The sequence below is a fragment of the Drosophila takahashii genome, chromosome 3L, assembly GCF_030179915.1.
Source record: "Drosophila takahashii strain IR98-3 E-12201 chromosome 3L, DtakHiC1v2, whole genome shotgun sequence".
Taxonomy (NCBI): Eukaryota; Metazoa; Arthropoda; class Insecta; order Diptera; family Drosophilidae; genus Drosophila; species Drosophila takahashii.
In genome coordinates, this window is record NC_091680.1 from 34578468 (window position 1) to 34592399 (window position 13932).

Here is a 13932-nt window from a genome sequence, read left to right on the forward strand (position 1 = left end):
GGCCGAAGTGGGGTGCAAAACAGCATATCCTATAACAGTTACTTTTATTTACGATACCTGTTTCAAAGTAAAGTATATTATTAAGTGTCATTTAAATACTGTCCACTAATTTTTATAGCCGACACTATCGGCTAATATATCGGTGGCAAAGCAATTGCTGGAACACTAAGGCGTTTTGCGGTGTTCACTGTACCTCCACTAAAAATGATCGGATTTCCATTTTGTTTTTACATTTCGCTTAAGAATTAAAAAAACCCGCCCATGGCAAGCCGTTCTTTTAACTTTTTATTTTTGAGAATTTTTTTCGATATTCCAAAGTCACAGTTAAAAAAAAAAAACGCTTCTCGGGGGGCGGGATTTTTTTTATGCAGAAAAATATGCGACAAATTTGAAAACGATCGGTTGAGCCGTTTAAAAATGCCGATGAACACGGACTTTCGAAACGTGGTTTCGAGAAAAACGCACTTAGGGCCGGTTTCTCGAGTCCCTGTCGAAGTCCCTGATAGCTATCTGTTCGAAAACTTAAATACCAGATAAACTGTTTGTAAAAGCAAATCCGCTTTCTCGACTGCTTTAATTTATGTGAACGAGAAACAATTACAGAGTGCTGTTAACGCACAGAATTGTGCTGTGAAGGGAAAAAAATGGCGTGCTTCGATTATTTCATCAGCTGTTTGGGTATAATTCAAAGGAAAAGTCAGCTGTGATTTCGTTTCTTATTCTTATCTTCTATCGAGTCGAAAACGCTTAACAGGGGCTCCGAGTCCCTGTCAAAGTTAGCTCTCACATTGTTGCTCGAGAAAGCCAAAATGCCTTAGCAGGGACTTTATCTGTTCGAGAAATGTTAGCCGGCACTCGAGAAACCGGCCCTTAAAGGGGTTATATACAGTTGTGATAGGTGAAAAAATCGAATTTTTTTTATTGCATATTCTTGAAGTATATACGATTGAGAATACTCTTACAAAAATTCATAACGATCGGAGCATTAGAACCGAAATTGTAGCTATCTATAGCGCACTACCTGCACATCGGCCGTTACAAACGTGAAACTTTAAATGCGATTATCTCAGAATCTTGTTTTTTTGAAATTACCTTTGCGGTGGACACGATTACTAAAAAACTATTAATCCGATCAACACCAAATTTTGACCACTTATTTATTATAATAATAGCTAGTCCTTGGACGAAGGATTTTCAAATTTTGAAAACTTCCTTTTTTAGAGCATAAAAATCGAAAATCTTATACCTTGAAAAAGTACCTTTTTTTGTTAAAACCGTCGCCATTTTTTTTGTAATCAAAATTTTTACAAATCCTTCGTCCAAAAACTAGGCAATACTAACGAAATTTTTTTGAATTTTTGATTCGAGATGAACCGTTCTTGGGATATGATGTCCACCGCAAGTCACCATCGAAAAAAGACGATCTTGGAATTCGGCCATAACATTTTTATTATTTAATATTTTTATATAAAAAATTTTAATAAGTAGGGGAGAGTGGGGTAATTTCGTCACCTGCAATATCTCGGAATCCATAAGTCTTAAAAATATATAATTTTTTTTGTTTTAGTCCCTCAAGACGGCATGACACAACAAATGCATTTTATTTTCACAGAAGGCCAAGATAATTAAGCTATAATATTAAATGTGTTTTGACAGTTCAAAAGCTACATTTAGTTCTCGACGAAATTTTTTCTGTATGCCACAATTCAAAAGGAATAAGATACACGATTTTTTATATATTACACAGTGCTATAATGTGCATTTCTGCGTTAGTGATTTTTAACTTCGCACCTAATTTCGGAAGAAAAATAATTATTTCTAAAAAAGTACTGTCTGGGGAAATTTCGCCACCCTATGCTTAGGGTAAATTCGCACCTATTTTAAGTACATATTTTTTTTATTTTACGAGCTGGCTAACGAACAGTATCAGCAGCAGCAACCAATATAGGACGTCAACAAAAATGGTACGCTTGATCAGTGTAGCATACTTACAGGCGTAAAGTTCCCTACATTTTTCAGGTGACGAAATTGTCCCAGTGGTGTGGCGATTTTACCCCCCTATGTGGCGAGATTGCCTCAGTATATTGGTTTTACTTTTTAATTTTTTATAAATCACCAAGGTAATTAAAAAAATAGGGGAATGTCTCATTTTAAAGCTTGGTGCTAACCGCATTCAACAATAAAAATAGAAATATGATAACGTGTCTCAAGATGGACAAAAAATAGCTTTGAAAAACTGCTGACGAAATTACCCCACTCTCCCCTACCCAGAAACACGAACTAAACAACGTCGGCAAAACATTTTTAATAAATATTTTTTATGGTGTCAAACCCCTTAAAGATGCACTTACGTACCTAAGTTTGCTACACAAAACCTAGAGTGTTGCATTGCACTTTCTTGCAATAATCTTTAATAATTTAATCTTTATTTGCAGGTATAAATTCATCAATAGTTCGAGGCATCTGCAAAGTAATTGGAACTACTATTACAAAATATAAGGACCTTGCATCGCAACGAATAGTTAGAGAACTTATTGTCGACCTTGCAACAGTTCACCATGATTTAACGATTGAACATATGTTAAACGTATTTAAAGCACTTTTATTTAAAGAGTTCGCTACTACTTCCCATCAAAAATCTTGTAAATCGGCCGTTATAGCATTGGGATGGATATGCTTACTACAGAAACAAGCAGACCACAATTCTAATATTTTTAAAACTGAAAAAACAAAAATAATTGAATATCAGTCGCTATTCTATCAAATTACTCTATTATCTTCAAACCAAAAAATTGCAGAAGCAAGAACAAAAATATTGTATGAGTTATGGGATAATACTACAATTTTTGACGAAACCTTAGACATAATATTTCAGCTGGAAGCAACTAGCAATGTTACTATTATGTTTATGGCCATGATTCAATTTGAATCAAAAAGCAATAAGTCAGTTATATTAAAAAAATATACCGAAAAACTATCGGAATACTTCGTTAAGAGTATGATTTCATGCAAACACAAGCCTGATAAGTCGTTCATTCTAGCCTGCAGTCCATTATTGGAATCGCTCACCGAATCTGAATTTGATTCATATATATATCCCTCTTTGCAAAGGTCGATATTACGAAGCCCTGAAAATACACTTGAAAGTATTGGATTAATTTTTGATATGTTAAACTTTGATTGCAGCCGTTATGCTCAAAAAGTTGGAAAAGTTCTAATACAAAATTTATACAGTAAAGGCGACATCGCTCGGCGAGAGTCACTTGAATCCTTAAAGCTTTTATCCACCAAATGCTCTGATTGGAAAATTGTAAAAGAGCTATTAGAACACATTTTCTCTGTGCTAAATGGATCCGATGGAAAAATTAATGTCATTGAATATAGACTAAACATCTTACAGGTAACTTATTTAATCTATAAGTGAGGAGGGGGCGAATTGATAAACCAATTTTTAATTGTTCATTTTAATTCCAAGCTTACGCCTAAAAAGTTATGAAGTTGTGTTTAGTTGTAACACTTAAAAGTAACACATTGTTGGTTTTCATTCAACGGAAAACGTGAGAATCAATTTGGGGTCAAATCTCAGAACAAATTTTTACAATTTTTATACCCTTGCAGAGGGTATTATGATTTCAGTCAGAAGATTGCAACGCAGTGAAATATACGTTTCCGACCCCATTAAGTATATATATTCTAGACGAGTCGATCTAGCCATATCCGTTTCTACGCAAACTAGTCTCTCAGTTTTTATGCTATCGGTTTGAAACTTTCACAAAAGTCTTCCTTCTATTGCAAGTAGTATATATGTTGGAACAAGCCGGAACGGACAACTATATCATGTAGCTCCCTTAGGAATAATCGGAAAAATAATAAAAAAAAATTATAGCTTCGGTGTTTTTTGACATTTTACCTTCTTCTCTTAGAAATATTATTTTTTATATATTTCTGAATTTTGGATAAAGTTTAAAAAAAAAATCGGACGACTATATCATATAGCTGCCATAGAAACGATCGGTAAATTAATGGAAAATAAATTTTAGCTTCTTTGGTTTTTATTGTATTCTCTTCTACTCCGGGATATGACTGTATTTTAATATTTCCGAATTTCGAAATAAATTTAACAAAAATCGGACGACTATATTATATAGCTGCTATCAGTGTTTGAAATGCTGCAGTCGAAGTAGCAAAAGTCACATCATTTTTCATTTTTCTTGCTTCGACTGCCTGTAACTTTTTAATATGTGCTGTTGCTTTTGCTGCTGCTTCTGGAAAAGTCGGCAGTCACAGTCGAAGCAAAAGCAAAATCCAAGAACTGCCGACTGTCAAAGCAGTAGCAAGTCGTTGCTTTCTGATTTTTAGCTGAGAAACCCAAATGGGGTTTAGCTTATTTCGATGAGTATTTTCCGCCCATGAAATCAGAATTGCGGTTACATTTTATAACCCTAAAAATGTTGCACAGTGTTATAATTCTAGGGGAGAGGTCTGTAGGTTGAGACAGTCTGTAAGTTGAGACACTCAATTTTCTCAAAACTTTTCCACAAAAAAAAATTTTTTTTATTTTTTTTTTGTAGTCCTTTTTAGTGACAAAACTTTTTGGGAAAACATTATAAGCCAGGCTCTAGCCAGATTTAAGCTGTAAGAGTCGTGTACCATTTTGCACCAAAAAAGTTTTTGTCTACTTTTTTCAAAATTCCATTTAAAATTAATAACGTCCTTAAATTAACTTGGTAAGAGATTTAAAACATAAGTATATTAACTGTTAACTAATTAAAAAAAGAATCAGCTTAATGTGACAGTCAGAACAAAAGTTATTAATTTTTTCCCGAAACATCCCATTTTGTGTAAGTTGAGACACTTTGAGCGTGTTAGTTGAGACACCCGTTTTTCATACAAAAAGGCCTTAGGCCAATAGAGGTCGCTTTCTGCCTAGTACATTTCTTTGATATTAGGGGAAAAGTAAATGTTTAAAGAGCCTTTTGATTTTAATTGTTATTTGGTCTAAGTTCTTAAAAAATGGATGGGAAATGATTTAGGACGAGCTAAAATTGATTAAATTAACATAAATAAATAGTTCCTTATAGTTTGGAGTACTTTTTGTGTGAGTATTATTGACTTTAAAAAGTGTCTCAACCTACACCCCTTTTTCAAATTGTCATTTTTTGGCACTTTTCAAAAAAAAATTATTTTTTAGTTTTCCCAAGGGAAAAAAAATATTTTTTTTTGATTTATTTTACAGCTAAAAGACTAAGCTTTCGATCGGTACCTAACACGTGAAGTTTCAAAAGCGAATGTCCAAATGGGAGACTAAAAACAAAAGGTGTCCCAACCTACAGACCTCTCCCCTACTATTAGACTAATTGGATAAGAAAAGTTAGAACGATTGAAGAAAAATATAAAAATTGAAATTTAATCATTACCAAGAATTTTTATTATTTAACTGATTCTCTCTCTCTTGTATACGGACGTGTTTTACATTCGCTCCCACATTTATTCGCTTAGTGTCGAAATTTTTGATTTTTATATTCCCAAAGTTTTCATTCTCAACTCGGTTGAGCCCGTTGTTTGAATGCAAATTAGTGATTTGTTTTAAAAAGATATTGAACAAGAAAGGAAGCTACCTTCGGCCAGCCGAAGCTTATATACCCTTGCAGAATGCTCACTCGGTGCAGTTCCAAGGATTCCAGATTCAGCGTTTCTATTTATTTAAATTTTGTTTTTAAGTAGTCAAGAATCAAAACGCCTACTTCCTACAAAGTTACAATGAATTTTCTTATATTTGTTTGAATATTCCTATGGGAGCCTTAAGATATAGTGGTCCGATCCGGCTCGCTCCGACATAAGTACTACCTGCAATAGAAAGAAGACTTTCGAGAAAGTTTCATTGCGATAGCTTTAAAACTGAGAGACTAGTTCGCATAGAAACGGACAGACGGACATGGCTAGATAGACTCGGCTATTGGTGCTGATCAAGAATATTTATACTTTATGTGGTCGGAAACGCTACTTCACTGCGTTGCAAACATCTGACTGAAATTATAATACCCTCTTGTTTTTTAGGGTGTTTTAGGGTGAACAAGAAAGGAAGCTACCTTCGGCCAGCCGAAGCTTATGTACCCTTGCAGATAATAGAATGCTCACTCGGTGCAGTTCCAGGGATTCCAGACTCAGCGTTTCTATTTATTTAAACTTTGTTTTTAAGTAGTCAAGAATCAAAACGCCTACTTTCTACAAAGTTACAATGAATTTTCTTATATTTCTATGAATATTCCTATGGGAGCCTTAAGATATAGTGGTCCGATCCGGCTCGCTCTGACATATGTACTACCTGCAATAGAAAGAAGACTTTTGGGAAAGTTTCATCGCGATAGCTTTAAAACTGAGAGACTAGTTCGCATAGAAACGGACGCATAGAAACGGACACCAACACGAATTTTTATATTTTAACAACACTTAAGGGGTTATATACCTTTTTGAGCGAAAAAATTGAGTGAACTTTGGATTTTTTTTCAGGTGTGTAGCAATTATTTTATGACACTGAAGTTATTTTTTATTGATAGTACATGTTTTTATCAAAACAACAAGCGTTTGTTCTTTAAAAAATATGAATAATTTACGAAGTTATGGCAATTCTCTCGGAACCCTTATTTTTTATAGCGGCTTGCGGTGACCACGATAGAAGTCCAGCAGGTCAATTGAAATCAAAAAACCAAACAAATTTTATTAGTATAGTATTGTTTCCAGTTCGTGAACGATTATTTTCAAGAATATTTGGTTTTTTCTGCATACAGCAACAATTTTTCCAAAAAGTTGATTTTTCGAGTCCTAAAAATGTTATTAAAAAATTCTGATCTGCGAAATCAAAGTTGGCGCATAAAAACTGAATCGTTCACGAACTCGGCACAATCATTACGAAAAATTTAAAAAAAAATTGAAGAAGATCGATCAAGTAGTTCTTGCGCAATCGTGGTCACAGCGAAGGCACTTTTGGAAAAACACGACTATGAGATAATCGCATTCAAAGTTTTACGTTGAGTATGTGAAACTATTGAAGTCGAGCAGACAAAACGCTGTTTTCCTATCGAACTATTATTCGGATCTTTATGAAAATTTGGGAGAATGTTCTCTAGGGTATATACTTTAGGATTCAGCAAAAAAAAAAATTTCGTTTTTTTGAAAAAAGAAAAGGTATATAACCCCTTAAAAATGGCTTAGGCCACGATCTGACGATCAAATTATTTTACTTCACAGAAAATGTTTAAAAATGTAAAAAACAATGATTTTTATACCCGTTACTCGTAGAGTAAAAGGGTGTATTAGATTCGTGCAAAAGTATGTAACAGCTAGAAGGAAGCGTTTCCGACCCCATAAAGTATATATTCTTGATCAGGGGCACTAGCCGAGTCGATCTAGCCATGTCCGTCTGTCCGTCTATCTGTCTGTATGAACGCTGAGATCTCAGAAACTACAAAAGCTAGAAGGTTGAGATTTCCCACACATATTCTTTGGCTTCCTACGCAGCGCAAGTTTATTTTAGCCGAGCGCCACGCCCCCTCTAACGCCCACAATCGCCCACTAACGATTTGAAAATGGGTCCTGCGCCCACATCGTTAAAGATTTCCGAGAAGTATAAATGCAATTGTGTTGTGTATATTTATACCTATCGAAATGTAGAAGACATTTTTCAAATCGGACCATTCATTAAAAAGTTATACGCAATCAAAATTTATATATCTATCTCCCTCGTACTATCCAGTACAGCGTTCGCACTCCCTTTAGCTAAGTGACGGGTATTAGATAGTCGGGACACCAACCCGACTATAGCGTTCTCTTGTTTTCTTTGTAATTTAATGTAATTCCTTGATAAATGTGATTAAATATTTTAATCGTCTTACCGTGGCTTTTCTCTATAATTTTGTTGAATCCCACATTCACTCTTATTATTATTTGAAAAATGTTGAGTAAAATAAATTTTTATTATCCAGAGCTTGCAAGGCTCGGTCAACCTTTTCAAAGTGTTAGGAAAAAACCTGTCACAAAAAACCCTATGACAACTGGGAGTGAGCTAACCCCTTAAAAGGGTTTTTGCTTATTAGATGTTACGCTCAGAGCAAAACCCTTTTTTTCAGAGTTATTTCGGTTTCGGTTTCTACTGACTACTTTGCTCGGTCTGTTAAGAAAAACGGTCTTTTGTGAATGTATGAGTGTGCATGTGTGACCTGTTCAGTAATGCTTCAGTCGTAACATTGCTTTTTGATTACTAAAATTCAAAAGGGTAAGGAAAAATAATAAATAAATAAAATAATAAATGTGTACTTTCTAAAGCTGAATCTGTAAGATTAGCCCATTTACCATTAAATTCCAATATTCTACATATTTTAAATAATTTACGATCCTAAAACTCCACTTTTGGCATATCTTTCTTATGTAGTAATTAATAACCAAATAAGAAGCGAATCTTTTAAGCTGCAAGAAAAATTATAGCTTTTTAACAGGTTAAACCTCCTTTAGCAGTTTCAAATTTTGTTTATGTAGCTTTAAATCAATTCCTAACTATTTAAGAATATCTTCACAACATTATTTGGTTTTATTCAAAATATTTCGAAAGATTTGAAGAAACGCGCGATCCATTTTGTTGGAATAGGCTTGGTTGGTATACTTTGAGCCATTTTTTATCTTAAGACTTATGGTAGTTCTCATTTATTCTTATGGTATAGCTCATTTGAAAGGTAATTCGTTTCTTTATGGCATTTCTTATTAAAGATAGTTCCTTATATAGTCAATAAATATATTGAAGCAAACAAAAAAAATAGCAGCTAACCTAAATTCAGAATACAATTTTATATACATTTATATGTACATTGTACAATGAAATTTTATAATTATCTTGATTTCCTATGTAAAATTTATGCACATATCACAGCAGGCCTATACTTTTTCCTTTCGAGAGAAAACCCATTTTTTTGACTTTTATTTAACAGTAGTCCTTCAGAAACCCTTTTAGGTGACTGTTATGCCATATGTCCCCAAAATATTTTTGATGATGTAAAAAATATTATTATTATAAAAAATATGTTGGGGACATATGGCATATCAACAGAAAGGTATTAAAGCGTAGATTATTAAATTTTAAATATTAAATTTTAAACCAATGTACCCCACAGTTCAAGAGTTATTTCAATTCAATCTTTATTTTATTATAAAAGTTGACAAATAACTCTTATGCTTCAATTTTTATTATAAAAATCAACAAAATTGAAGCATAAGAGTTATTTATCAACTTTTATAATAAAAATTGAAAAATAAGACTTATTTGTCAATTTTTTTAAAAAAGTAATTCTTACGTGCGATGCCTGATTTTTTTGATTAACAATTATTAATATTTTTTCTACGAATTTTAAAATTACTAAAAATTAAAACTAAATGTGAGAACAAGTCTTTTGGTTTTGGTGTAAATCATAGGATTTTTGAATACTATAAGTTGGTGATTTTTTTGTTAAAAAATATTATAATCGTAGTGCCACAGAAATCACACAGCGCATAAGTGGCCTGATATTGATGCTACTCAGAAACCCACCCCCATTTAACGCTCAGAAATTATCTATCCCCACACCGCCGCCTACAAAAAGGAACAGGATTTCAAGAACACAAAAACCAACTTCTCACTTTCCCGCTGGGAAAGCGCGAGAATACATGTGCACACATACAATCGTCTTTTGTCTCTGTATGCGTGCACGAGAGCTCCCAGCGGGAATGTGAGAAGTTGGTTTTTGTGTTCTTGAAATCCTGTTCCTTTTTGCAGGCGGCGGTGTAGGGATAGATAATTTCTGAGCGCTAAATGAGGGTGGGTTTCCGAGTAGCATCAATATCAGGCCACTTATGCGCTGTGTGATTTCTGTGGCACCACGATTATAATATTTTTGAACAAAAAAATCACCAACTTATAATATTCAAAAATCCTATGATGTACACCAAATCCAAAAGACTTGTTCTCACATTTAGTTTTAATTTTTAGTAATTTTAAAAGTCGTAGAAAAAATATTAATAATTGTTAATCAAAAAATTAAACTATATAACATTATTATCATAATGTCTATAATGATAATATTAATTTATTTTACTCAACATTTTTCAAATAATAATAAGGATGAATGTGGGATTCAACCAAATTATAGAGAAAAGCCACGGTAAGACGATTAAAATATTTGATCACATTTATCAAGGAATTACATTAAATTACAAAGAAAACTATTGTTGTTTTTACATTTTTAAACATTTTCTGTGAAATAAAATAATTTGATCGTCAGATTGGGGCCCAAGCCATTTTTAAGTGTTGTTAAAATATAAAAATTCGTATTGATAACACGAAAAATGCCTAATATACCTATAATATACGTAACCTTTAATGATTACGGTCCCTGAAAAGTATTGTTTAAATATTTATTCGGCGCCAAAGTGTGACCCAACTTTACAACGAAATTTACCCCACATTTATCTGCATTTTGTATGGTATTATCAAGAATATAATGCAGGGTCACATCATTTTTAAATTTGTTGGAAAAAGTAAAAAAAAAGTGAAAATAGTTAATTTTAATCTAAAAAACAATAAAAAGGTGAGTGATAAAATGAATTTTGTCTTTTTATAACCTTTATTTCAGCGTTACAAAGGTTAGTATCACAGATATTTTCGCCATTAATAAATATACGCCTCCGGATGCTATCTTCAACACAAATTCTGCATTTCAGTGACACTTGAAATGTTTTTAATCTTTACCAGTGGTAAATGGTGTGAGGTGTTCATTAAATGGTTGTATAAATAGTACTTCAGTACTAACTTAGTTGTTTAACTTAATCAAAATATTACATTTATTTCAGCCAGGCCGACTGAGACTTCTTGGGACCAGAAGTGTTGCGCCTGCGTTTGTCATATTTAATTTTTTCTTCTCATAGTTTTTGATATAGATACCCGACATAAAACAACTGAACAGAGGGTAAATGATCGGCCATGGCAAACTAGGCATAATTTCTGGAGAGATCCTTTAATTTTGTGCGGAGACCTTATAATGGTAATTACTCTTATTATTATTCCTGGTCTTACATTCATATCTAAATTATGTTTGATATTTTCAGAAGACAGACAAGAAATGGATATCTAAGAACTGCATTCGGCCAAGCAAAACCCGGGAATGCTTCAGGCATTAAAAATTTGTAGTTCCAATGCTTCGATTGTAAATATTATTAATAAATACACAAACAAATATTACAAAAAACATGATTTTTATTGTGGAAAATCAGATACTGCAAGGCAGTGCAAAACCAAAACTGCGAGGGTCTGGAAAAACCAAAACTGGGAGGGTGTAGAAAAACAGATATTGCAAGTGGAGGAAAACCATAACTGGGTACGTGTGGAAAATCTATAATGCGGGAAGTCGAAAAACCAGTGGATTTTGTCCTGCATTCTTCTGCCAGAGATCCAGATAGAAACCTCATTTCCCCCTTACTTTTTGTGTCACCCCCGTGTATTTTGAAACCAGAGATGGAAGAAATGTAAGGGGTGAATGAGGTTTAGTCCCTTCCGCTTCTATGGAGAAACCTCTTGAAAATATGTTATTTTCCAGAGGAATTTTCCCGGTGGGAGCGGCTGGCTCTAGAGCGCTCTCTCTCTGGCTTTTGAGCAAGAGAGCCTGGAGCCAGCTCTAGAGCCAGCACCAAATAATTGTGTGCAAAAAAATCGTATGGCGTTATCCATCTTCATATTCTAATGTCTTTGGTAGAACAAAAGTTTTTTATATCGATGTGATGAACGTCATATCAAATTTTCAAAACATAAAAAACATGTTTTGGACAAACTGACAAACTGGCAAACAGAATTAAATTTTCATTTTGGGAAGACGAAGAAAATCTTATTTTGGTTATAACTTTTGAACGGAGCGTCGGATTTTATCATATGACCCCTCATTCGACGGGTATTTTCAATAGAAACACAACTAAAACATTGCGAGGGGGCATTTATCCCCACCGGCCCCCAACAGCTCCAAATTTCGAAATTTGCTCTTTTTCACTTTCACCGCTCTCTCTCCCAAGCCAATTGATTTTCTTAACACTATCACAGCAGATTTTCAATTTTGCGGCTATATAAAAGTAGTCGCCTTCGCACACTCTCCTGGTGCGTTTCGTCACTACATAAACTACCGTCCATAGTGATACAAAAGGTTTGAATTAAATCCATCTAACCAGTTTTAAAGAAAAAATATCAGAGTCAGTCGATTTTTTGGTGCCGAAGACCCTAGCCAGTTTTCTTTCATTTTAAAGTCAATAGATTAATAAACTAACTTTGCCAGCGCAAGAGCTCGACAAAGATAAAAAAAGTGAATTTTTGTCGACTGTAGATTTCCGTTAAACTAAAAAAAAACCGTAATAAATAAAAACTTGCTCCAGGCTAACGTCTACATAAAGACAACTAACAAGAATATAAACTCCAAAATCCACAAAACATTTGATTTTATATATATTTTTAAGTTCTGCTAACAGATAAAAGCAACAAAAAGTAATCACATCAAATTAATTTGCTGGTAGATTGTAAAAATCATTAGCCTGTTGTTTATGTAAAATTCCAGTAGACTGTAAACTTCCAGTAGTTTCTACTGAAAGAAACTTGCGCTGCGTAGGAAGCCCAAGAATATGTGTGGGTAATCCCAACTTTCTAGCTTTTGTAGTTTTTGAGATCTCAGCGTTTATCCGGACGGACAGACAGACATACTTAATTTTGCACAAATACAATATACCCTTTTACTCTACGAGTAACGGGTATCAAAACCACATACGTACGCTTTTTGATTAAAGTAAGTACTAGGCCTTAGGAAACAAAATTCTTTTTGTTTGTTTTGAAGCTAAAACAAGAGAGAACGCTATAGTCGGGTTGTTGTCCCGACTATCTAATACCCGTCACTCAGCTAAAGGGAGTGCGAACGCTGTGTCGGGTTGGTGTGCCGACTAATAATCGTAACTCAGCTAAAGGGAGTGCGAGGGAGATAGATATATAATTTTTGATTGCGTATAACTTTTTAATGAATGGTCCGATTTGAAAAATGTCTTCTACATTTCGATAGGTATAAATATACACAACACAATTGCATTTATACTTCTCGGAAATCTTTAACGATGTGGGCGCAGGACCCATTTTAAAATCGTTAGTGGGCGATTGTGGGCGTTAGAGGGGGCGTGGCGCTCGGCTAAAATAAACTTGCGCTGCGTAGGAAGCCAAAGAATATGTGTGGGAAATCTCAACCTTCTAGCTTTTGTAGTTTCTGAGATCTCAGCGTTCATACAGACGGACAGACAGACAGACAGACAGACAGACAGACAGACAGACAGACGGACAGACGGACAGACGGACATGGCTAGATCGATTGGCTAGTGACCCTGATCAAGAATATATATACTTTATGGGGTCGGAAACGCTTCCTTCTAGCTGTTACATACTTTTGCACGAATCTAGTATACCCTTTTACTCTACGAGTAACGGGTATAATTACCACACGAACAAATTACGGGACTTCTTAATAATATTACTGTAAAAACATTGTCGACACGATGAGAGGAGACGACTACATTTATTTGTCATTTTTAACGTGACGTCATATGTGAGATTCGACGAGTTCGTCACATTACCCTACTCGTCAAATTACCCTACACTCCCCTACCTAATGCGTTAAGGGGTTATATACCTTTTTGAGCGAAAAAAATTGAGGGAACTTTTGATTTTTTTTCAGGTGTGTAGCAATTATTTTATGAAACTGAAGTTATTATTTATTGATAGTACATGTTTTTATCGAAGCAACAAGCGTTTGATCTTGAAAATATATGAATAATTTACAAAGTTATGGCAATTCTCTCGGAACCCTTTTTTTTTTATAGCGGCTTGCGGTGACCACG

At 34.1% G+C, this 13932-nt stretch overlaps 2 protein-coding genes across 8 annotated transcripts in view; one reads left to right on the top strand and one right to left on the bottom strand.

Moving 5' to 3' along the window:
* Positions 1-13932, bottom strand: part of LOC138912833 (uncharacterized) — a 216800-nt gene that overhangs the window by 184569 nt on the left and 18299 nt on the right. The gene's annotated exons all lie outside the window — the stretch shown is intronic.
* Positions 1-13932, top strand: part of l(3)80Fj (lethal (3) 80Fj) — a 51200-nt gene that overhangs the window by 29738 nt on the left and 7530 nt on the right. Inside the window, exon 3 of the mRNA XM_044392557.2 lies at positions 2436-3400. Coding sequence (XP_044248492.1) covers positions 2436-3400 — 965 coding nt within the window. The remainder of the gene's footprint in view (positions 1-2435; positions 3401-13932) is intronic.